The sequence below is a fragment of the Molothrus aeneus genome, chromosome 6, assembly GCF_037042795.1.
Source record: "Molothrus aeneus isolate 106 chromosome 6, BPBGC_Maene_1.0, whole genome shotgun sequence".
Taxonomy (NCBI): Eukaryota; Metazoa; Chordata; class Aves; order Passeriformes; family Icteridae; genus Molothrus; species Molothrus aeneus.
Window position 1 is genome coordinate 56,894,798 of NC_089651.1, and position 26,196 is coordinate 56,920,993.

General features: G+C 42.6%; 1 protein-coding gene across 1 annotated transcript in view; it reads right to left on the reverse strand.

Moving 5' to 3' along the window:
* Positions 1-26,196, reverse strand: part of SYT16 (synaptotagmin 16) — a 58,689-nt gene that overhangs the window by 24,840 nt on the left and 7,653 nt on the right. Inside the window, exons 2-3 of the mRNA XM_066551329.1 lie at positions 21,893-22,519; positions 686-942 (exon numbers count right to left, since the gene is read on the reverse strand). Of these exons, the coding sequence (XP_066407426.1) occupies positions 686-942; positions 21,893-22,448 (813 nt within the window). The 5' untranslated portion in view covers positions 22,449-22,519. The remainder of the gene's footprint in view (positions 1-685; positions 943-21,892; positions 22,520-26,196) is intronic.

Consider the following 26,196-nt stretch of genomic DNA (forward strand, 5'->3'; position numbering starts at 1 on the left):
TGCAGTAAGATAATGAAAATCAACACATCATGCAGAGAGGATAGAAAAGGGGGATGCAAAGTCATCGGGTGTTTATAATGCCTTAAAATCCAAAATGTTTCCTTGAGGATTCAAAAAAAAGTGCAGAACTAAAGGAAAGCAGACTCAGGTTCTCTCCTTCCCTAAAAGTTTGCCTGGTATCAATGGGGACATTATGGTCACTTGGGCAGGTCACAGGCCACCCCCAGCAGCTGCCTCCAGCTTTTCAGATTATTCCCATTGTCTAAGTCACAGAAAATACCTGGAAAAAGGACACAGATCTGACCCAGTGACCACATACTCTGTCCTGGGACACACACCCTGCACGTACAGCCAGTAACCAAGCCCTGGGATACCACTGAGAGCTCCTTAATAAATGTCAGTAAATGCTGCTGGGTAGCCAAAGTTCCAATTTCAGTTCAGAGACTGCAGTCAGAAATCAAGCAAGGAAAGCCTTTCTGTGAATTAGTGTTAGTAGCAAGGGGTAAAACACCAGAAAAAAGGGGAAACACAAAGAGGTGTATGGTCATGCACACAAGCACACAGGAATACCATTATCTTGTGCTGTGCTGATCAATTTTTCACTTCATTTCTCCTGTAACCTTTTTTGGCCCCCAATACCCTTCAAAAGCTTTCAGTGTGTGTAATAAATGACAATCCAGCATACCTCAGGGCTCCAAGCCGATGAGCTGTTAGTAGCATCATTTACTTCCAATCCCTGGTTGGCAAATGCTGCCTCCGTTTCCAGGCGTCCTTCCCTGTGTGACTGGCTGACACCATCCCCAGTTCTGGGCTCCATCCTGGGCCCTTTGTGCTGCCCAGTGTCCCTACTCCTGGTTGTTGTTCTTGAATCAACAGATACATGGTCATCTTCACGACAGGAGAGGTTGTCTTGGTAACTCAGTTGGCTTAGTCCATCCAGATCTAACAGTTTTCAGCAAGAAAATAATTTCAGAGGGATTAGAACAAATTCCTCCCCCTTCCAAAATGTGCCTTTCTCTCCTTTCTTTTATTTTTTTTTAACTTTTCCCTAATCCCCAGAGTTTACAATAGACAGTTTCTGTTTCCTGCAGCTCTGAACCTATAAAGAAACCAATCCTGTTTAAATCAGCATTTGATGGAGGGGACATGGCTGTTTCTCGCCCCTTACTGAACTGAGAAACCCATTGCCTTTACTTGAAAAAGTTATCCACAAAATTCAAGTGGAGTGTCTGGGATATTCAAGTGCAGCCCCAAAGCAATCTATTCCATGAAAACACAAATCAAACCACAGAAAAGCAAGTAGGAATCTCCAAATCCCATGCTTGGGCTGAATTTTCCTCCCAAGGACAACAGAGGGGAGCTCTGTTACCTAATTTTCTAACTGCTTTTATTAGGTTTAATTCATCTTGTCCTACACACTTGTGCTCCATGGGCTAGAGTAAGCTTCATTAATGAGAATAAAATAATTCACACCACAAATTCCTTTCCTACACTACTGAATCTCTGTTATGAACACAGGGTGCTTTTCTCTACTTGAAAGCACCAGTGAGAGCTCTCTGGATGGAGCAGCACAGATAATTACATGTCCAGGGACACAGATGAAAATAACATCATGATTTGGCCTTGGATGTGTTCTGCAAGCACTTTCAGAAGAAAACCAGGGACATTCCTCCTCCTAATGCATCTCATGATGAGCCTTGCTTCAGGAACACGGAAAGAAAATTCTGCCTCCATCTCTTTCAAATAAGCAAAAGGCAGTCACAGTGAAAGAATGAGTTGTGCTTCCAGACAGCTGATGACAGCTATGAAAACATAACAATTCCCTTAGCAAACAGAGCTATTTGGGGTTTGAAGGTTGCACAGAAGGAGGTGAGGTTGGAAAGAGCCTCTGAAGGTCATCTTGTCCACTCCCCTGCTCAAGAAGGGCCACGTCTTTATTCCTACAAAGGTCACTACCAATGAACAAACATTTTTCTCAAATTTGGTCTCAAATTCAAATTTTAAAAGATAGTATTAATTACTGTGTTTAATAGAAAACTATTAGTTTGCTTTTGTTAAATGAATTAATGTTTTTATGCCCTGTCTGATAGATGAGATAGAGAATCTGGTGGCATGGAGGAGGCTGAGGTGCCCAACAACTTTTTCTGTCTCAGTTTTCACTGTCAGCTGCTTGTCTCACATCTCTCAAGTCCATGAATCTCCAGGCAGGGGTCAGAGGAATGAAGTCCCACCCATCTTAGAAGAAGATCAGGTTTGAGACCCTCTGAGGGACTTGAACATCCACAAATCCGTGGCACCTGAAGAATGCAACCCAGGATCTGAATGCAGGGAACTGACTCATGCAGGAGAGACATGGACCTGTTAGAGCAGGTCCAAAACAAAAAAAAAAAAAATTGTCTGAGGGCTGAAACACCTTTTGCATGAAGACAGGCTGAGGTTTGAGGTTGTTCATCCTGGAAAAGAGAAGGAAGACCTTATTGCTGCTTTTCAGTACTTGAAGAGGGATTACAAGAAAGATGGAGAGACACTTTTTGCCAAGGCCTGTAGTGACAGGACAAGGGTAATGTTTTGAACTGAAACAGGTGAATTTAAATTGGATATAAGGCAGAAATTCTTTGCTGTGAGGTGGTGAGACCACTGGCACAGGCTGATCAGAGGAGCTGTGGGTACCCCAGCCTTGGATATGTTCAAGGTCAGGCTGGATGGGGCTCTGAATAACTTGATCAAGATAGGGAGATTGGACTAGATAAATTTCAAAAGTCCCTTCCAACCTGAGCCTTTCTATGATCCTCTACACATCGCTCTGTCTTAGAACAAAAAGCCCAAATCTTTCTGAGTAGAAGACATTCTTTGTTTGGCCTTAGCAGCAAATGTACTGTTTCTGATGTTTATCTGCTCCACACACACAAAATTCCAATGAGAGGAGTGGGGATTATAGTCAGGAAACATTTCCTGCAGGTGAACAGAAGTCCTTGTTTCTGTCCTTTGATGCTCTTTCAATTTAAGAACTCAGAAATTAGGAGGATAACTTTATCCCCTCTCTTCAACTAAGAATGATCTCCACTCTCCCTCCCAGTAAAATGCTTCAAGCACAGGCACTTCAACCAACAAGTCTGAGAGCATCTCACAGCTTCGTAATTATGGTCCTCTTCCTCTTGGGAGATGGTCCTTCAGGAGCAAAGAGGGATCCAAACTCATCTCTCTCAAATTCCAGGTGAGTGCTCTTCTCACTCCCTTCTGAAATGCAGAACCCATCTCTTCTCCTGCTCCTCATTCTCCCATCTGGCAGACCTAGTTCTGAACTGAGAGCCCTCATTGTCTCACCTCTGCCCTGAGCAAAAAGTCTTGAGCGAGGGTAGAAAGCAATTTTTTTTTTTTTTTTTGCCATTACTTCCCTTCTTCTCTACAAAGTCAGAAAACAGAAAGAACTCAACTTAGGAGCATAAGCAAGAAATAAAAGAACAGAAATTCCACGCATTTACTGAGACTGAATGGAACCAGGCACTCCTTAAGGCATTTAATTAGCAAGCCAATGTCTAATACACATTTAAACAGTGGGTCATCCATCAAAGCACACACCACACAGCAGGCTTTCAGAATAAAATGCTTCTGTAGTAAGAAATTATCCTCACACAATTGTCTTGTGGGTTTGACTCCTGCTGGGATAATATCTAGATCAATAATAGAGGAATTTTCAAAAACTACATTAAAGCCATAAAAGTCTACCCATAAGAGGAGAACTCCAGAAATATATTAATAGAGCAAGCCATCTCCCTGAGACTCAGGCACAAAATGAATGTGTTAGGAAAGCAAAAAATGTAGTATTCAGGGGAAGTAAAGAAAAAGGTGATTCACCCAAACCAATCAGTGAAACAGTCTGGCTTTTTCTTTAAATTTAAAGCAGTTTTGGTAAGAGATAATCACGTATAAATACCAGTATTAGATGATTATTACAGGTAATAGACCAACCATACAGACTAAAACAACTACACCTCTCCAATTACATCCCTTCCAACATTATATCCACAAAATAAATGTTGAAAACAAAAGTTCCTCCTGTAAAGGAAAAGGTCAGGGCAGTAAAATGCCTGTAATTTACCTGAGAGATCTTTAAGGAAGAAAATGTCAACCGTCTTATGAATACCTGACGTGAATAAACAGCACAGCATCAGGGACAGAGGTTGAGACAGCATTATCTGAACTTTAATTAGCCAAGACTCCCTGCAGAGCAATAGCAGACAGTTCTAAGATTAAGGACAGATAGTACTGTACAATGAAAAATCGGGATTTTTTCCTTAAGAATCCCATGTCCCAAACTTTCCCTTTCAGGTCACATGTTCACAATCCAGGAAGGAGGCAAGGGGGATACTGGGTAGCAGAAATCACCAATAAATCAGAAAAGCCTGTACTCAGGGTTGGAGAACTGGCAGTGAAGGAACTGTCAGATGAAAGGATGAACATGACCTTCCAATAGAACCCTAACAGGAACTGGGATATAGAAGCCTCTCTCCAAAGATACAAGGATACATCAAACACTGAAAACCAGGCTAGAAAAATATTGTGCAGTCCCTTCTCACACTGGCAGGCAAATGTTCTGGCTAATTTACAGTATCTGTCTCTTTTTTTCAATGACACAAAATCTCTCAATTCTATAAATCATTGTATTGTGCCAAAGGAGTGTCCTGAGAGGTCTCAACACTTCCTAAAGCCCACTGCCAGAGTTAAAAGATGGGGACTGGTAGATCTTGCTAAATTAACACCACATAGTTCATTAACCAGCAAGAAACACAGATGAAGAATTTATGTGTGCCTGTTACCTGTGCTGACCAAGGGAGTGTTTGCTATGTGAACTCTAAGGAATGACTTTGCTTCCATGCAAAAAAAAAAAAACCAAAAAAAATTACAGGAAAAAAAAAAACCAAAACCCATGTCTTTTCATTGAAAGAAATTAGATCCCTCCTTTAAACTGTATAAAAGTCATAATGAAAGTTAAGAACCTGTTTAAATATAGTCCAGAGGAAGAAAGAATCTCAGTATTGCCCTAGGTACTTCTGGACTTGAAATCCTCCTAGCTACAAGCAGTGATTTTTCAAATCCCTCTTCCCAAAAGAAAGCAGAGCTATGACTAAGTAAGCCTGAGAAATATTTGCCCCCCCACAGCAGCAATTCTCTTGTCTGTCCCCTGCTACAGCCCCAGTTCCAAACCATTCTGCACCCTTGCATGAGATAAACACACAGGGAGACCAGGCAGTGCTCCTGCCCCTGGTAATTTGGAGATTAGCTACCAAAAGAGTGCTAAAAAACTTCCTAGAAGAGCCTCAGAGGAGCAGAATCATTGTGTAATTACAATAAATCTAAACAAAAATGGCCTGTAAATTTTAGGGGTTAAGGAGAAAAAGGATCTTAAATTTCAAGTGACATTATGCAATCAGGCCAAGATTGTTTAATTTACCACATGCTGGGTAATAGCCTGAGAAGGCTCCATGTTTCCAGAGCTGAAATAGGCTCTTTATTAACAGGGTGATTTGCAGAGAGGCTGTGGGCAGAGCTGGCATTCCAGCCCGTTCATCTCCCCAGAGCATCCTCCAAACACTTCCTTCATGCTGTGTGCACTCCAGGATCTATTCAGGTTACTGCAAAGATTTTTTAACAGGTGAAAAGTTAAAGCTAAATGAGTCCAAAGTGCAGACTGTCACAACAGTGAAAACAGAACCAGGGGGTCAAGGAAACTCTCCTGTATGAGCACAGTGTGAGAAGACTCTGCCCCATGCCAAGTCTGAGTGGGAGAGAAGTTCAGGGCTCTCCAAGATGCTCAGCTTTGCTCTGTGCCCGAGTTTGCTATAGATTTTGGATTATATAAGAAATGAAAACTACCAGCAATATGTGTAAAAGGCCTGTTAAGAGTACACAAGGAGAAGCAAAGCCTCAGGCAAAGTCTGAACATGCCATGATCCCAGTCTGGAATCAGCACTTCCTAAAGGTCCTACATCCTTCCCAGGCAGAGGATCTGCTCAGCTGGAGCAGTGTGTGATACACCCTTGGGGCACAGGGATGGCTTTACATCCACAAATCTTTGTTTTGGGATCGTGGCACCAGCTAGGTTCCTCTCAAAATAAAAGAGCAACTCTGCACCATGTTGTACCAGAAGAGCTAGATGGAGAGACAAATCTTCAAATGATCTAATTGGAGGGTGCATTAAATTCAAGCAATTATATTTCAAAATTAAAACATTCTGTGGAACTAAAAACAAAGGGCACTTTTATGGCTCTTCCCTCTAATGAACTTCTCTGGGTTTTAGAATGTGTTCAGGCCAATTTTCTAAATAGCTATGTTTTTAAATGCATTTTATCTCTGTTTGTATAAAAGAGTCATTACATTAGTCCATGGAAGATCATAAAACTCTTCCCTTCTGTGCCATAAATTTTCTGTCATTGCCTGACATTTGGTGTATGTGCTGGCAAATGATACAGCATAATTCATCCAATGTTCACCTTGTGTTTGTGAAGTTGTTACAAAAGGAGATATTCAGCTTCTGCTAAAAGGCTTGCTAAAGAGATGACTTATGTGGCACAGATAAAAAATATTTACAACCAAGTCCTGCAGTCTTTACTCTGGAAAAATTTCCAATAAAAATCCATGGGAATCTGTGGGTTAAGGAAAGAGAATTCAATAACAATGTGCAATTAATGGAAAGATCTTAATGGACTTCAGCAAGGCTTGGACCTGGACACTTCCCTCTAAGTATTATAGCTGCAGGTGAAATCAGGAAATCAAGTTTAGTAAGAGAGAATGGAAGAACCAGGACTTGTTCTCCACAGCAAAAGAACATTTCTGTGTTGAGGCTACAGATCTCAGACTCCAGCTTCTTGAACTTTTTCCATACAAGCAGCACCTCTGCATCCAGACACCTCTGTCCTGTGCTCCTCGTGGCTGGAGGGCAGGTGGCTGAATTTGGGTCTGCACTCCACATCTACTTTTTATTCAGATACTTCTGATCAAAAACCATGTCACCATGGCACAGAGGCCTCAAGCTGCCTGACCACATCGTGGTTACTGCCTGAAGATGCTGCTGCCTGTTCATCCTCCCCCCTGTATCTGTTCACTGGGAGAAAAACAGAACTCAGGCTTTAGCCAGCTGCTGCTCCTGGCCAAGATGCCAGAGGGCACTTCTGACTCTCAGGTGCATCCCCTGGGGAGAAAAAGTCACCAAGGATTTAGGGAACACTGGGGCATGAACATGAGAATCACCTGCCTCTTCAAACCTCTGGAAAGCTTGATGGTGTCATATTCTATCAGCAACATTTACTTGTTATTAGATGCTGCTCAACTCTGCCTGTTAACCTATTTTTTTTTTAATGAAGAAATTTAACAGAGCAAAACACAAGGTCACAACACACAGAAGTGTGGTGGTGTTTGAGGGTCCCCAGGACAAGGGAAGAGATGAGAATCTTGACTCCATGTTTCAGAAGGTTGATTTATTATGATATGATATGAAAATTATATGCTAAAACTACACTAAAAGAAATAGAAAGTAGACATCAGAAGATTAGAAAAGAATGATGATAAAAAACCCGTAACAGACTCAGAGAGTCTGACACAGCTGGCTGTGATTGGCCATTAATTAAAAACAATTCACATGCTGGGTAAACAGTTCTCCAAATCACATTCCAGAGGAGCAAAACATGGAGAAGGTGAAGCTTCCCAGCTTCCCAGGAGAAGAAATCCTAGAAAAGGTATTTTTCATAAAAGATGACAGTGACACAGAAGAACCTTGTAAAATCATTTACATGTGCTAAGACAAAGTAGTAAACAAAACTCTTGAAAACTTTTTCCTGCTTCCATTCCCCTGCAGTCTCTGCTAAGGTGAGGAGAGAACTTTTGTGCAAAAAAAAGCAGCTCAGATGTAACCTGCTCAGGGTAGCACCACAAACACATAAATATGGCACGTGGCTAACAGGCACTGCGGGCTCCATCTGCCAGCAGCAGACAAGCTCTGGAGACCATTGTAAATTATAACCCTTAAAAATGAAGATAATGTACTTGAGCACATCCCTGTACATGGGGCATGGCTGTACCCTCATCAGTGCTCAGCACCCTGCAGGTGGGAGAAGGAGTGTGGTGTTTGTGAGGGTCCCCAGGATGAGGGAAGAGATGAATCTCACTCCATGTCTCAGAAGGCTTATATTATATTATATTATATTATATTATATTATATTATATTATATTATATTATATTATATTATATTATATTATATTATATTTTAATACTATATTATTATATTTTAATACTATATTATTATATTTTAATACTATATTATTATATTTTAATACTATATTATTATATTTTAATACTATATTATGTTATATTAATACTATACTAAAACTATACTAAAGAAAAAGAAAGGATACATCAGAAGGCTTAACAAGAATGAATAATAAACTCGTGACTGACTCAGAGTCTGACACAGCTGGCTGTGATTGGTCATTAAGTAAAAACAATTCACATGGAACCAATCAAAGATGCACCTGTTGGTAAATGATCTCCAGACCACATTCCAAAGCACTCAGATAATTATTGTTTTCATTCTTTTCTGAGGCTTCTCAGCTTCCCAGGAGAAGAAGTCCTGGCAAAGGGATTTTTCAGAAAATATGACAGTGACAAAGGAGGGCTCAGGACATGCTCTGTATTCTTGGTCTGGCTTGGTCAGGATGGAAACACAGAGACATTTTGCTGATGTCCCTGCCAGCAGCACCAGGGGAGCACAGCAGGATGTTGAGGGCAGCAGCAGGGACCCAGCAGTCACTGTGCACACTTGGATTTGTGTGTGAACAGCCCAGCTGGGAGTGGGGTCAGGCCACAGCTCGTTCTGCAGCACCAAGGGCATGATTGGGTTGCCAAGACTCACTCTGATAATCTCCATGGCAAACCCCAGCAGCTGAGCAAACACGGGGAGAGGGAGGCTCTCCTGTTTTGGGAGGGAAAGCACCTTCCTCCACCTCAAACCTAACATCAGCCTCAGGTGAGGAGGCAGGGACCTGCTTGTACACACTCTGCTAGATCTATTGAAAATCTGCAGTATAAATTTAATGGCAAGTGCAGTCAGAGCTCCATAAATGTGCCTGCTGCTGCCCAGGAGGCAGCTCTCCCCTCCCAGGACTCAGCACCCGGTCCAGCTGAGCCCAGCAGGAGCCAACTCCTTTCATGCCACCACACTGGTGGGTCTGACCCTCTGCTGTGCCACAGTTTGACCACAAGCCTGCTCTTCCTGCTGGAAAACTGCTCTCAACTGGAGGAAAAAAGCTGTGTTCCTGCTCTGATAGAAGTGTAAAACTTTTAAACATTAGTTTGTAAATGGCCGGTGAACAGCTGTCATAAAATTTGATTACTTTTATGAAAGCTATTAAAATAACCTTCTTTGAAATTTTCTTGGATAAAAATTATTTCAAGCTGTAACAACCTCATGGCCTAAACGTGATCCAGTCAAATAATCAAAACACATAAAAATAAACATTCCTTTTCAGCCTAATACCTGCATTTCTACCTGCAGCTCATGTAAGCTCTACTAAATGTATCTAATTGCTCAGCAAATGCTATAAAGTTCTATTAATATGTGTATATCTTTTGGGTGATTAGGATAAAAATAAAAAATTACCCCAGTTTAACCAAAAGTCCACATTTCAACTTTCATTCTCCCATTTCAACACATTCTCAACTTTTCTAAAAATCCTGAATAAAGTAACACCTTTAGTAATTAATCCATACCTTTCACCATTTTTAAACAAGTGTAACATTAAAATCCTGCATCCATGGGCATGATACTGTAAATAATCAAAACACATAAAAATAAACATTCCTTTTCAGCCTAATACCTGCATTTCTACCCACAGATCATGTAAGCTCTACAAAATGTATCTAATTGCTCAGCAAATGCTATAAAATTCTATTAATATGTGTATCTCTTTTGGGTGATTAGGATAAAAATAAAAAATTATCCCAGTTTAACCAGAAGTCCACATTTCACTCAACTTTATAAAAATCCTGAGTAATATAACATCTTTAGTAATTAATCCACACCTTTCACCATTTTCAAACAAGTGTAACATTAAAATCCTGCATCCATGGGCGTGAGGCTGTAAACTTAGATAAACGTGGCTTAACAAAATGTGAAATTCTGATTATTACAAGAAATTTTGCAAAGGCCACGTGGATGCAGGACTCCTGGACAGCTCCTGTCGGGGCACTGAGCCACCTGCAGCCCCCTACAAAACACAGCAGAGCCCTTTTGCCAGGAGAGGAGGAGGAGGGTGCAGGGATGGAGGAGAGAAGCCTGGCATGGTGTGATACATTATTGGCTGCTTGACTTTGATTTCAACTTCCCCAATCCCCAAGGCACGAGTGCATCGCTTGTTATGACAGAGGCTGCTATTCCTCACAAACATTTGGAAGCACACAGGCTAATTAAACTGTGGCACTGGGGAATCTGCAGCAAATCTGCCTGATGTGCCTGCTGCTGCTGCTGAATCGCTGCCTGAGCAGCGACAGCTCCCTGTCAACTTAATATCTCTGTATTAATAACAGTAACTTAACCCAGGGGAGAGGAAAACGAACACCATTCAAACACACAAGTGGCCTGATTAGCAAAGGACAAGGGGGAAGCATTTTCTACATCACCATGGAAACTTAAATAAAGGGCCTGTAATTACAATCTAAATTCTGGAAAGATAATGAATACATCTTGAGATCTGCAGATGTTGTGCAGCATATACATATTTCTAGCAACTTCAACTCAATTACTTCTATGCAGCATCTGTTTTACAAATCAACTTCCCACTGCTCATAACGAGGCATGTGGGATTTTTAATTTATTTTTTTTCCCAGAGGAGACAATGGGGGAAGAAGAAGGGTGACCTCTTTTTTCTGGAAAGGTATTTCAAACCACCACTATTTATTTAGAAATTTCAAACACCCAGTCAGTTACAAAGTTAGCTTACAGGCATCCAAATACACCAAGCTAAAATGCATGAAATAAATAATTCAAGAATTTGCTGCAGTGTTACCAAGTAGAAAGAATAACTTATCATTTGCTCCAAGCTTACCCAAGAAAAAAAGAAATTACTGAATAAAATACATCATGTAGGCGTGAAATACAGAGGTACTGCACACATCCTGTCTGCCTGCTTGTTAAAAAACAACAACAAACAAGAGTCATTTTGTCTGAACAATGGAAACTTCCTAAACGCTAAATTTCTGGTTTTCCTATACATTTAATGCTGCCTTTGTGCATCCACTTTTTCTGAGAGACTTTTGATTCTGCTCTATGGAAGTCAGTGAGAGTTTCAATGGGAACATCACCAAGCCCTGAAGGAAGCAGGGGTAGTAACAAAAAAATGCATTTGATCACAAAACCAAGACAATATCAGTACATCTATGCATAATGCAAACACTCAGAGCATCCCAGGAGCACTCACTGCTGTGTTTTTTGCTTCTACAGAAGCAGTCACACAGGCCTGGCCTTAAAATTTTCATGATCAGGATGACAGAGAGGAACAGAGCTCCTACCTCAGCAAAACCCAGAACTGTGCACAGAAAGAAAAGCTTTTCTTTGGAAAAATGGAAAGGTCTGTGGCAAACAAGGGACTTGTTAAAGCTTCTCAGAAAAAGGAGGAACATTTTGTACAGGGAGGAACATTTTGTGCAGCAGCACACATGGAGCTGCTCCTATCAATTCCTGGGTGGCTGCAGCTCTGTAGGAGTTTTCAGTCTGGAGCCTTCATCCTGCTCTTGCTGTCAGCCCCTTGAACTGGGAATTCAAATGTACAAAGCATCAACCTGCCTGATTTAGGCTTAAATAAGGAGGAGGGCACCCAATCCAAGCCATTCCCTTAGATCCCAAATGTGTTAAAAAATGCTGGAGCAAACCCAAGCTCCTGCACACTGGCAGGACACCCCTGACAAACACCCAGTGGTCATTTACTGCTGAGAAGGATTGGATTTCTCCTTGCACCATCCCTGTGTGTTCTCAGCCCTTCCTGCCAGGTCTAACAGCCAGGGAATATTTGGTGTCCAGTGCTGAAGGTGAGGATTTCCCCTCTCTGCTGAGTGTCCACAGACAGGGCCCTGCTTTTGCCTCTCCATCTGTCCTCACTCCATGACCAAACCAACTAGGAAGCTCCCCAAGGTGAGTTTATTTGGGTGTTTGCATGTGATAGAGGTGGAGAGCATCACAGCTTGGGAGCCTCTGTACCAGGAGATATCCACAACAAAAATAATTTTCAAGAAAAGAGAGTGAAACAGCAAAAAAAAGAGAGCAATCAGAAAAAAAAAAAAAAGAAAAAAAGACATTTTTTGGCTCTAACCACCTCTACAGTGAAACAACACAGCAGTCAGAGCACTACACCCCAATTCTGTGCACAGCTGTGGAAAGAAATAGAGGACTGCCCACAGAAAACAGCATGAAAACCAGCATATTTTCCTGTTGTTTCTTTCCTACTCCCAAAATTGGATTTTAAAAATAGGAACATGGGATTCCACATCAAACTGGCTCTCACTGTGCTGCCTAAGGTTCTTCCATAGCTGTAAGAAATGGCAGCCAAGAGACTGAACCACAATCATCCCTGATTTTCCCAATCACCTACTTTACATCTTACATGTAGAGCAAAAATGAGTCAGGCTTCATTTATTCTACTGGGTTCTATTAGCACAGGCCCAGGATTTGTGCAGAAGTGGAAGAAAAAAAGGAGATTACACACTGCAGGAGACACTGCTAAGCCAGGAAAACCCCTGGTGTGGATGCAGTTACATCCATGAGTCAGCCTGCAGGTCCCTGACAGCTCAGGTTGGGTTGTGTGCAGGAAACATGCAGCTGCAGAGGCAGAAAAAGCACCTTCTGTCAGCAGATGTGCTGCACTGGGGACTCTGCAGGGCACAGGTGGAGCTGAGTGTGCCCTGGGGTGTGGGGCTGGAAATGCTCATGGGCTCCGAAACTCAACACGCTGCTGGATGCCAATGGCTGGTGAAGTACAAAGCACTGTCCTTCCAATCCAACAAAAAAAAAAACTTTCCCCTCACCATTATTATTTCCATAACCATTTTCCTGGTGGTTTTCATACCACAATGGGTTGAATTCCTTCAGGTTACCCATCCATCACTTCTTCATTTTGTTTGTTTGGCTTGGACATGAACTTCCTCTAGTGCAAGGCAGTCAGTTCCTAAACCTCCTCCAGTACGTTTAAGGAAGTTTCTTTGGATTAGGACCCGTTGCTTTCAGCTAGCAGAAATCAAACTGGCCAAGGAAACATCCAGAAAACTCAGGCCATTGATTTTGCTCCTCTTTAAAGCAGTTTCACCACTCCACACAAGACCCAGGGTATGCACATAGCATTTAAACCATCAGCTTCACACCCACAGGGCTTTGTTTGCTGATCAACAGTGTGGAAATGAACTCCCTCCAAAAGCGATTTGTTTGGATTTGATACAGAAAACAACTGCACTGCAACAAGGCAGATATTTATTTTCCCACTGATTTTTCTAATGGAAACTTTGTTTGCTGCCAGAGTGTTGATTCACCACAGTCCCCCTTTATTGTAACACCACAGCACTCTTGGGAAAATCACCAGCTTTGGGGGCAGCAGTGGGTGGGGATGTGGTGCAGCAAGGCTCACATGCTCCAGTACTAAAGCTGTCACCCAAAAGGGACAATCCTGTCCTCCTGCCCCTCCCCTCTTCCTTTTATTTTGGTTTCAGCAATCACATTGCCAACTCACCTGGCTCAAAAGTAACAGGGAAGGGGCTGCTGGCCCTTGTTGGAAGCAAGAGGCTGGGTTGAGTCATGGGAAGCATCTCAGCTGTGTGATAGGGGAAGGATGTTGTATTTCATCTGCAGTTTTACTTCAATAAGTGGCAATTGCAAAACTCAGGCCCAAGGGGTTCGTAGCTCCATTATTTATGGCAGTAATTCTAAGCCCCAAACTGACCTTGAGACACAGAACTCCAGCAAACCACAGGGCTCTCATTAATCCAAACTCAGGGCTTTCTCTCCAGCACCACCAGTCTCATTATTTGCTAGCAAATACTCCCACCACAATTATGCTGTATGGACTGTACAGGTTTGAATCCCTCTCAGCCTGAGGAGGTAAATTCCTCCAAAGACCCAGCTTGGGGGGGCAAGTCCTCATGAGTCCCTCCAGGGAGGCTTCACCTCACAGGGGTTCTGAGTTCTTGAGTCAGAGAAGCACCTGCCTGGACACAAGGGAACTTTCAGGTGGTCCAGTGATGCCATGAGAGCATCAGCTATTTTCATGGTCATGGGAAGGGATTTTCTGCAGATTTTTGCTATGGACTGATTTAAGATTCAACCCAAGCCATTCTTGTTGGTCTGCAAATGGGTACTGATGAAGTGTCCCTAAGTCCATCTGTGGAAACTGCATGAGAATCACACAAACAGCATCTGTGGAGGGACAGCCCAGCCACACCTTCCTCATTACCTGCAAGACCCCCGAGCCCAACAGTGACATTATTCCCTGGCTTTAAAACTACACAGTTTTACCCCCATGACTGTAATCTCCATATTGCAGAAAATTAATTTTCCTCTTGGTTACTAAAACTTGAGGAGTCTGTGAGGCCACTCCAGGTCATTACAGCAGCCAAAAATTACCAGGGCACAGGGAAGTCATATCCACACCCCTGTCTGGCAGAGGGTGAAGATCAACACCAGCTCACCTTTTGGCAGAGTGATCCCATCTTATATAAGCTGTATGCCTCTTATTATTAATGTTATTATGAGTGGGTTTTGTGCTGTTAAGCATTGGAAGGAGGGAAGAGGGATGGATTACCTGAGCTTCCACCAAGACCCTGTGTGGTATTCACATTCTCTGAAGAAATCCCTTCACCCAGGACTCATCTCCTGGGAAGCTGAGAAGCCTCAGAGAAAAGGAGAACAATTCTTATCTCGTTTGCTTCTCCTGTGTTTTGTTCATGTGGAATGTGTTTGGAGATTGTTTACCCACAGGTGATTGTTTCATTGGTTTCTGCTATGAGTTGTTTTTGCTCATTGGCCAATCAGGGCCAAGCTGTGTCAGGACTCTGGAAAGAGTCACGAGTTTTCATTATTATCTTTTTAGCATTCTGTAAGTATCCTTTCTGTATTCTTTAGTATAGTATAGCATTCTTTAATATAATGTAATATCATAAAGTAATAAATTAGCCTTCTGAGAACATGGAGTCAGATTCATCATTCCTCCCTGCAAATACAACACACCCCTGCAGGCCAAGCTGGCAACAACTGCAACAGAAAAGAAAAACCACACACACACACACACAAAAAAAAGACAAACAGTAGTACTGTTTGTGTCAGCACACAGAAATACTATGTTCCAGCTCTGCACAGAGTGCTGCTAGTATTGCCTGCATGTCACCTCCACCACAACACAATGAGATCATTCACACCTGCCTCGCCTGTAGTAGGAGAGGGAAGGTGAGGAGGCAGGGTTTCTAGGAGAAAGGCAGCATACCCCAGATGCTGCCAAGATGCTGTTTATTGGTAAATGAAGTCTCTTGAGTCCTAAACAACCTTCCCAGAGGAAGATAGAGTCGCAACTGCCATATGGAGAGTGGGAAGAGGATGTCACTTAGCGAAATGGATCAGAAAATACATGCACAAACACACACGCTCACACACAATTTGTTCTGTAACTGCACAGAATGGCAAAAGCCATTTCATCCTCTCAAATAAATCCTTCTCTATACAGCTTATGCAACCTTCTAGATGACAAGAGCAGATGACAAGTGCTCCTGAGCAGAGCATCCTTCCCCATGCCCCCAGGGAGATGGGCATGAGGAAGCTCTGCCTACCAGACAAGGAACTTGGTGAAAACCCAAACCCCTGATCTCCTGTGGCCTGACAAAGACACTGTGTCTAAAATCAGTGACTGAGGATGAACAGCAAAGCTGACAGGCCCAAGACAGAGCTGGCAATGTTACCACCTTTGAGAAATTGTGGTTTGAACCACTGTTTGGCTTCACTTCCCCAGCTATAAAGCTGATATGCCACAATCCACTCTCCTTCTGGGGCTGTTGTGTTCTCTCATCCCCACTCACATGTGACATCCTGCATGAAGATCCTTCATAATCTGAAAATAAGAGAGAGAACTGCAAAGAAATGCACTAAATACAAGTAGGAACATTGTACCACCTTCTCAAGGACAAAAATCTGTGCAAAAACACTTGGAGTGGTTCTGAATTTCCCAGAGAGAAAGAATTCAATGCAAACTCACGTCTGCACTTCACTTCAGAAAGCCAAGGCTTGCATCACATTCTTCAGAGAGCAGATGCTGTCCCCAGTCACGTTTGTGCTTCGTCCCACTCGAGCTGCCAGGAGCATTTTCTCTGAAGTGTTTTTGTCCACTGTCTGCCTTTGCTTTCACTCCCTTATTCTTCATGGTGGTATTGATTCAGTGTAGCCTCTTTGAATGTCCTTCTTGGAGTACAGGCAGTGATTTTTATAGGGTTACATTCTGGCTAGGACACTGGCTGGCTCCATACCCAGACAGGTGATAAAATTCATAAACACTTCACTTCTCAATGTGGAGACTGGCCCATCTATCTATTTTAGTCTCAAGTTAAAGCAGAAATTTAATTTATCACATAATCAACATCTTCTTCTTAAGGGTATTCTTTGCTATATGGGTTTATAGGAGCTAATGAAAAACTCACTTCTTGCCTAGGATTTCCTGCCTGTATGAAGGGTCATTTACTGAGGTCAGGAGTATTCATATAGAGCAGAAAGAATAATTTCCTTTACTATAGAAATTACTGGCAAAAATCAATGACCCCTGTTAAGCTGGAGGCCAAGGTAAGTAAATGCAATAGTGCTCTCTAGATTTAAAAACTCCCAGAGCCTCAGAGGTGTGCTTCCCCTCACACACGTGCTGAGGAAAACTAGCCAGCCATCCAGACAGGGGCTGTCACACTTCCTAGCATCCCAAGGCCACAAAAAAATTATTTTAGTGCAACTGGAATGCAGCCTTCAGCTGGCACTGAGGTTGTCCAGTTGATGGAGGAGAAGAAATCTCTAAGGACTTTTTGCGGTGGAAGTGCTGTGCTCACCTATCCATTACAGCAGGGCTGTGAGCAGTGCCAGACAGCCTGGGAGACTTCCACCCCAGCCAGCACTCACTCCTGCAAAAATAGTTCAGCTCTCACTCAGAAGACTCAGCTCTGCCTGTGCCTTTTTAGGGCAGTTTGGTGAAAATGAGAACTTAATGGTCATTTGGTTTTTGTTTGCACAGGACAACAGCCCTGGGGGAGAAATGGGCTAAAGTCCTTGCTTTCAGTGCACACTCATTGCTGTTCTTCACTTTTTCCATTATTGCTGGTTTTTCCATTTTAGATTCATGCTGGAAAGCAGAAGCACTGGCCACCTCTGCCCTTCTACTTGCAGTGCACTGCTTTCACATGTGGCTTCTTGCTCCTCTGTTTGTTGGTTTGGATTTTTTTTCAATTCTCAAGCCAACTGTGCAATGATGGATCTGGCAGCCACCCCCAGTCAGCTGAGCAGCAGCATCCCAGCCATGGGGGATGCACAGCAAAGGCTGCTCTCTCCCAGCTCTGTTCTGTGAGACAGCTCCTCTGCCACAGACACTGAGGTTAAACAATGGACAAGGCTCTGAGAGACTGAGTTCATCTATTTCTGCAAAATTCACAGCTACAGGATTTGCCACTGGTGGCAGCAATCTGCACACACAGAAGGCTCTGCCTTGCCATCATTAACTTAAGCCAAACATCTGGCACTGCAATAATTCCTGCTGAGCCACCTTCTCAGTATTAAACTGTGGATCAAAAGCATACAAAGTAAAAAAAAAAAAAAAAAAAAAAAAAAAAAACCAAAAAAAAAAAACCCAAAAAAAACCAAACCACCAAACAAACAAAAAAAAGCCCCAAATTTCCTTGCATTTGTTTGAAAACTTGCTACAACTTTACTATCATCATTTAATTCTAGAGCAGCACAGGGCAGCAGCCAAACCTGCACCCTGTGATTAACCTGCCTCATGGTTTCTGATGGACTTTTGACTTCAAAACCCAAGAATTTCATTGCTCAAACAATTCATTAGATCCCTAAGCCTAAAATAGGTTTTCAGTAATGTATGTGCTGCTTCAGAGCTAAGAAAATCTACTCTGGGAGCCAGGAAACATTTCCTAAGAGGCAAAAATGGGATCAAAAACATATTTGATAAAAAGGAGAAGGAGTAATGATGGTTTTCAACTACAGTGTTATTTTATTTCATCTCAGAAGCATGCTGTCAGTTTAAGAGAAGGGAACATCTATTGGATTTTGTTTGCACCTCTTTTAACAGAAAATTATTCTCACCTAGGGCTGCAGGGCTTTTCCCCCCTAAACCAAATAAACTATATATTGGAATGACCTTGTAACAGGTTTCTGTGGCTCTTTAATCACCAGTGGCTGCTAAATGAAGCATATCTATTTTCTCTGTTACATTACTATTGGCAACCAGGTCTTCAGTAAGTGCCCAGAAATATTTCCATGGCAACAAAAAGCATTCAGCATTGCTACTGTTTTGTGCCAATTTAGCTTTAAAATATTCTATTGTGGAGAGAAATATGGTACATTAAGTGAAATAAAGTCAAGATGCAATTTTCTGAAAAGAATACAAGGATAAACAGGAAATACGTATTTTGCAGAAAGGGGAGGGGGGGGGAACCTGCCAAATGGAAGGAAAAATGTTCAAAGCTCATTTTGATGCTACTGAACAGCTTTGCTGAATGTCAGCAAGTCCATGTGTCACTTACATTGTCACTTAGGGTTAGGTAAAAAGCTAACAGAAATAAGGATACCTCCAACATCTTCTCTTGATCATTTTAATCCATGACTGAAATTTTAAGTTGCCAGGGTATTACAGCCTCTCTGCATGTCTAGGTTACCATCAGAAGAGTTCACACTCTTGATGTTAGAGAATGAATCTAAAGGAAAAAGAGGAAATAAAGAGCTGAAAAATAAAACACAAAGAGCATGTGTGTTTTGGAAGTGAAAGTTCACTTAGAAGAGCAAAATGAGTTCTTCCACATCAAAGGGTCTGTGGAAAATGTTTTCAAATCACAGTTCAGCACTTTCTCTCCCATTATACAACTTAGTTCTGAGAGAAAAAGGTATCAGTTTCCAGCCCTGTAACCCTCAAACAGCCAACTTTTGTGACTATGAAGTCTTGAGACCATTGGCTGGCCCTTTGTGCAGCACATTGCAGAGATAAAAAGATTAAAGTCTGTCTGAGACCATTTGGAATGACATTCCCTAAGGTGCAAAAAGCTGTGTAGTGCTCCCTGAAGTGCCTGGTGTGCAAGCAGAGAGCCCTAGGAAGCAGCACTGTAGGTGCTGGGGGCTCCATGGGGCCAACCTTCCAGCCCACAATGGCTCCAGGAAGGTTAGGAAGAAGGAAAGCCAAAAAATAGGGGGAGAGTCAAACAGCATCTTGACCAGGACCTGCTCTCATCTGGGAGAGATGTCCAGAGGGACCCTCCCTTGAGCTGCAGAGATGGGTCACTCTGGCATCTAAGTCTCTCATCAGGAAACTCCATCTGGTCCATCATCCATCCCTCAGAACCCTCTTTCTGAGAGGTTCTGCAGGTGACAAAAGCTCTGACCAGGACAGCAGCTCCTTCCTGGGCCCCATTTCCCTGAGAGCTCACCAGCTTTCCTCCAACCACTTTGAGCAAGGGACAGGGACAGGGGGCTGCCCTGGGAATGCTGCCTTTGGACCTGGCTGAGCCCCAGGATTTGCTGTGAGGCTCCAAGAGCCCCTCCTGAGGCTCAGGGCTGAAGGCTCTGCAGGAGACAGGTTGTGCCCTAGGACAGTGCCACTGTCATATTTTCTGGAAAAATCCCTTCACCAGGATTTCCTCTCCTGGGAAGCTGAGAAGCCTCAGAGAAGAATGAAAAGAATAATTATCTGATTGCTTCTCCTGTGTTTTGCTGCTTTGGAATGTGGTTGGAGGTTGTTTATCCAACATGCGGTTGCTTGATTGGTTTCATGTGAATTGTTATTAATGACCAATCACAGCCAGCTGTGCCAGGACTCTGGAGAGTCACAGGTTTTTCATTAGTGTCTTGTTAAGCCTTCTATTTGTGTCCTTGCTCTATTCTTTAGTATAGTTTTAGTATAGTGTGTATGGTGTAGTATAGTATAATATAATAATAAATTAGCCTTCTAAGAACATGGAGTCAGATTCATCAATTCCTCCTTCATCCTGGGGACCCTGAAAATCCCACAGGACAGCACTTGTCCAGGAGGATCCACAGGCCCAGCACCCCCTGAATGGACACACTGTGCCCTGCTCCATGATTTCTGTGCCCATACTGGTCACACAGTCCAAGCACACACACAAACCAACTCTGCAGCACTGGCTCAGTGCCTATGGACAAACCCTGGGGCAGGATATTGCCCAGGCAATGCACAGAGGTACCAGAAGGGAGGGACTGGGCTCCAAGAGATACAACTCTTGAGATCTTTAACCTGAGAACTGGCAATTTTTCATTTGAAATACAAAACAAGCAGTCCCAGTTTGGGAGGCAGAACAGCTAGACCAAAAGAGCTTTTTAATTATTTACTCCCTGGCCATAACAGAGTGAGAAATAGCAATAAAGAAAAGAGCTAATTTTACAGTCATTAAAGAGCACCATCAAGGTTTATACCCTCAGTCTGATATTCCTGTTAAATACAAAAACAAACAGGCTGATCTTCCACAGTCTGCACAGAAAAGGCTAAATATGTAAGACTACCCTAGAAGCCAAGAGTGAAGAAAAGCTCCTGGTCATAATAAAACAGACATTTTCAAGAGCATTTACCACCTGCTTAAAAAAAAGAAAATTGAAGCCAAATTCTGTAGATCCTCAGTGAATCTCAACCTCTTCATCAGCTCCATATTGCAGAACCCAGTCCCCCCATCCTCTTTCCACCCTCATTCCCATTCCTAGGGTGTTTGTTAAGAGCAGCTTTATGCCAGCAAGACCCAAGGATGGTGTCAGCAGGACTGCAGCTTCCCTGGGTGTAGTCAGGAGCTGTGTCACCATCAAACCTCTGTGCCCCAGGAAATCTCCAGCCACACTTATGGTGACACTGAGAGAGCACAAGTCATGTGGCTGACACTCAGTCCTGGGCACAATCTCCTGAAAACACTCCTGCTGTCATTTAAAGATCAGAAGTCATAGTTAGGCCTATTTAAAACTGAAAATATCAAACTCAGTTCTCCTTCCCATAATCTCCTGCCTGCTGTCTCTTCAGTCTTGTTTGAAAAGCCTGTGGGGGCGGTGGGAGGGGAGGAAAGTGATTTGGGAGCCTTTCATCCATAAAATCATGAGATACGGCTGGCTTTTTAGTACAGCATTTCACAGCACATGGCACAGTAACATCTTGAGATTCCTGGCACAAAGAAACAAGGTTTGAGATTACATATATATATATCAATATATATATATATATATATCTTTAATAGCAATGACGCAAAGGCAGATGGTTCTCAAAGCAAAGGCTTAAGGCTAAACATTCCTTTTGAGGGGTCCTGCTACCAGAAACTGAACAGGGAGGGAAGCAAACTCCTTGCTACAGCAGCAGGGCCTGATTGCCTTCTAATACAGAGAATTGTCTCCTAATACACAGCATTTCACCCTGGAGATCTCCAATTCTTTCAATGAGATTAGTCTCACAAACAAGGGAAAGGTTGGAAAGGTTAGATTTTTTTTTTTTTTACTTTAGGATTTGGGGAATTTTAGCTGTGGGAAACAGAGACAATACAGAACATACTGAGCAGATCAGCAACTAAATGAAACCAACAGCAGCAAGGAAAGGCCTGGGTGATGCAGTCAGGGTGGTGCCAGCTGCTTACCTGCACAGCCTGCCGTGCCATTGGCACTGTGCAAGGAGCCACCCAAGCTGAGGCTGTGCTCATGGGCTCCCATCCTCCAGGAGGGCTCACCTTCTTCCTCAGCAATGGGAGGAAGCCGATCAGGAGGCTGGAGATCTTCACTCATCCAGTAGGATCCATTGGCTGACAAGGTCCTGCTGCTTTCAGTGCACTGCTCTGGCAAGGTGCTGCTGTTTTTAACCCCTTTGTGCCTCTGGAGACCTGTGTCAGAGCCTTGAGGGAGGTTTTGTGAAGCAAGATCAGGGCCTCCAATGTAGCTGTCATCTCTAGGGTAGAAATAGTCCTCATCCCAAAGGTCCAGGTCTCGTTCATCATCTGATTCCTCAGAATAATCCTCATAAACTCCTCCATTATTCTCCAAGTCCTGGGTCCTTTCTCCTTCTGGTTTCCGACCCACTCCACTCAGATTCAGCAGAGAGGCAGATATGGAGTCTCCTGCTTGCTGGATTGCTTCATATACTTGAGACATCCAAGAAGAGAGTGGCTGGAGGAAATTGTGAGCAGCCTCAGAAGCCATGTTTAACACTATGCCAGTGTCTGGTGATCAGTTGTTCAGCTTTGCCAGCATGTCACTTACAATTCAGGGAGCTACAGAATAAGAAATTACTGTAAGTTTCTTGTCCATCAACACCTGTCGACATACTATCTATGTGCGATGACTAGAACTGAGAAGGGGAAATGGAAAAAGCACTCCTACCCATTCAGAATACTACCAGAAATCCAGAAATGATGGACAAATTGCCCATATTCCTGCAGAGATCTGGAAATCTTTTAGTCAATTGCTAAACCTTAGATAAAAATAAGAACACAGAACCTTGGAACACAAGTAACTTTTTGAAGTGCACACACTCTGGTTACAGCTGTCAACAGACCTGGGGAAAAAAAGGTATAAAACAACCTGTAATCAAAAATCTCAATTAACCTCCTGGCCCAATTTCCTTAGCATTAGTATGAGCAGGTGAGAAAACTGAAGGGAGGAGAATTTGGGGAGAATTATGTTTTGAATGATGAAAATGACAGGCCTAAAGCTTGCAGTAGCAGCCCATGGCAGACAAACATCTCAAATGCTTTGCTCCAGAAAAGCTATGAAGAAACTCTCTCTGCCCATAGCTGTTTTGCCATTCACAGAAATTAAAAAAAAAGCCAAACAGAGGAGGTGTAATATTACAGGTACAAAATTACTGAGAACAGAAGCAAGTTAACAAAAGCACTGGTGTCATCTCTATATGATACTTTCTCAAAATTCATCTAAACTCTAAATAAAAACATAACTTGCAGAAAGTTAGCATGCCTTTTTGCCCAATATACATCTTCCCACAGTATCACAAGACAGATATTCTTTTAGGAGCTCTGAGAAGGAGAAACCTACAAATAGGATGATGGGTTTAGGAAGAACGAATTAAATAGGTGCAGATTTTAGACCAAAAGGCAACTAAAAAGAAGCTTCAAAATAAATATAAATGTCTTGCTGAATTGAGAGGTCTAAAAGCAATCAAAGTATAAAAGGGTAAATACAGTGTGACAGCAAGAAAATAATCTCAGCAGCAATGTGTATTACCTTGTGAAATGATCTCCAGAGAAATGTAGTGGGAATCTCAATGTTGTGGATTTTATATGTAGCATGGACTAAGGAAATCCCACTTTGCTTGGTGAGCAGCTCCTCTAGACATGACATCAGTGACTTAAGAAGACTTTAGCTTTAAAACACCTGTGCCAAATAATTTTGTTCAGTGATGTTGATTTATGCTGCAGACACTTCCAGCAGGTTTATTGTCAGCTTCAGCTTGTGCTATGAATTGCAGCCCTAACAAGGGCAGTAAATGAATGTGGGTTACTAAAGGCATTTTAAGAGCTGTGGCTGTCACAAATTCCCTGGGCTCAGGGCACACACTGTTCCAGCATCCATCTGGCAGCTCCAGCCCTCAGCTCAGCCCCTGGGATCCAGGTAAAGCTCCCTGCCATGCATTAAATCTTTGGCAAGGAGCAGACAGTGCACAGCCTCACCTCCCAGGTGAGCTGTTCCCTTCCCTGACTCTCCTCTTTCCAATCCTGCCCTAGGCAAAGCCTCTCTGCTTTGTGCAACTGATTTTCTCACAGACCAAAAGAGATGACAGGCTCCAAACAATCCATTTACAGCATAATGTGTATTGGCTACTGGTAAATCACAGCACCAAAGAAGTCACTGGGAGGAGATGGTACTTTAAACAAGGAGATTCTCCCAGGCATGGAAGAGCTCGGGTGGGTAAGTGCTAGATACTGGATACATTTTTAACCTGACATTTATTTACAGGCAAGAGCAAATAAATCTCTGGTTTTTGATGAAAGGAGAACTTCACAGTGCTCTCCCTGTGTCTCAGCAGCAAGATCCATGGCAGCAGTGGCCCTCAGAGGAATGCAGGCATCCAGAAGTGATGGAGATAAAGCATATGGGTGCTGAAATGAAGTGCTGATCTGTTCTAAAAATCAACAGAACATAGCCTTGTAATATTTGCATGGGGAATAATTAGCTCCTCTTGTTATTAGATTTTGGAGCTAACACCTGATTGGTCCAACAGAGCTACCCCACTTCTGGCTGGCTGCATCACAGACTGACACAGGGAGGTTGGTACCACAGCCATCAAGATGGAGGGAGCTTTCAAGGCAAGATTTTGCTTCAGTAAGGGAAGTAGGGCAGTGATCTAGACCCACCTGCAGGGCTTGGATGTGGTCACTCAGTCATCTGAAGCAGCAAACAGAACTTGAATGTGAACTTTCATATAGCAAACAGCTGCCTGTAGGTTGTGGGGAAACATGACACATACACATGTAAACACATGCACAACTCTACCCAAGCCTGGGACATTTCATTGAATCCTAGGAACCACAACAAGTGGTTTGATTTCAGTTTATAGACAACAGATGTGTATTTCACTAAAAAATCTAAACCATTTTGCAGTAACACCTGCAGCTTGCAATCCAGTGCCTACACTATCTCTAGAGGTAAAAGCAATGTCTTTTCCAGGGTGCCTGACTCTGCTTCACCTTTGCTTTGCTTTTCCTACCATCCTCTAACTAAAGACTCCACAGTCAGTGATATGCTGAACAACTGGAGTTCAGCTGAATTATAAATGGTTTATTTTTGTTCTTGCAGCAGATGGGTAAAATGTGTAACAAGCTGCAGACAAGTTTAGGCGGGCAACAATTTTACAAATTCACCAGAGGATCAAAGGGGGCTGAGCTGTGTTACAGGCTTGCTGTTTCCCAGGAGCTCTCTCCATTAATTAGGAGACACTGCTCTAACAGCATGCTTATGATATATTTCACAACGTGGCCTTTTCAACATAATGGATTTTTACTTTTGATTTCTCTAACAGTTTTGACTTGCATTAGAAAAAAAAAAAAAAACTAAAAGAACTGAGAGAAGCATAACATGTGGGGGAAATAGGAAAAAAAATCCATTTCTTTTTAAAAGTATTCATCAAAGAGAGAGGGAAAAAAGCAGTTTAGCAAATTTACTTCAAGTTCCATCTTCTAAAACCACCCATAAGAATTTTCACACCAAGTCACATGCAAAACTCAAAGTGGTTAGGGTTCTTTTTTTTTCCTCTCCTGGAAAATCAGATAGCTAAAAGGATCAATGTTAAGCCTCTCACAGAAACCATCATAACCTTTACTACAATCTATATTCCCTTGTCTTGATAAGATCATTATTCCTGAGAAGCATTCCCATTGAGAGGTGCAATTACTATATTGCTAAAAAAAGACTATTACCAGAATTTCAGACACGACCACAATGCAGAGGTTTGTAATATTCCCATAGTGTCTTTCAATCTTCTTGATATGTAGGTTCCTAAAAAAGTGCCATCAGTTGTGCATTTCTTAATGTTTCCCTTATTCAAGCTGCTGCAGAGTGTAGGCACAAACTCCCTTTTCTTCCCTCACTTTTGTGTGGCCCTTGGAGAAGTTTTCTACCAAACCCCTCCCTTACAAGCAGAACACAGGCTGAAAATGGGTTATATCCATGAGCAGAAGCTTTATTTGTGTGGATATTGAAGAAGAGCAGTGTGACTGACCCAGCATGAAGCTCTGCCCCAGGTTTAGGGGGAAAACCTAAAACAAGTTGTGAATCTAAGCTGATGCCCAGAACATCAAGGATCTGTGCCAAAGGTAAGGACATTTTGCTGTTCACAGAAGGGGGAAATAAGGAAGCCTTGGAGAGAGGAGTTTTTTTGAGCTACTGAAAACTGCAATTAGCCTGATCTTCCTTTCAGGCTAGAGCCCAATTA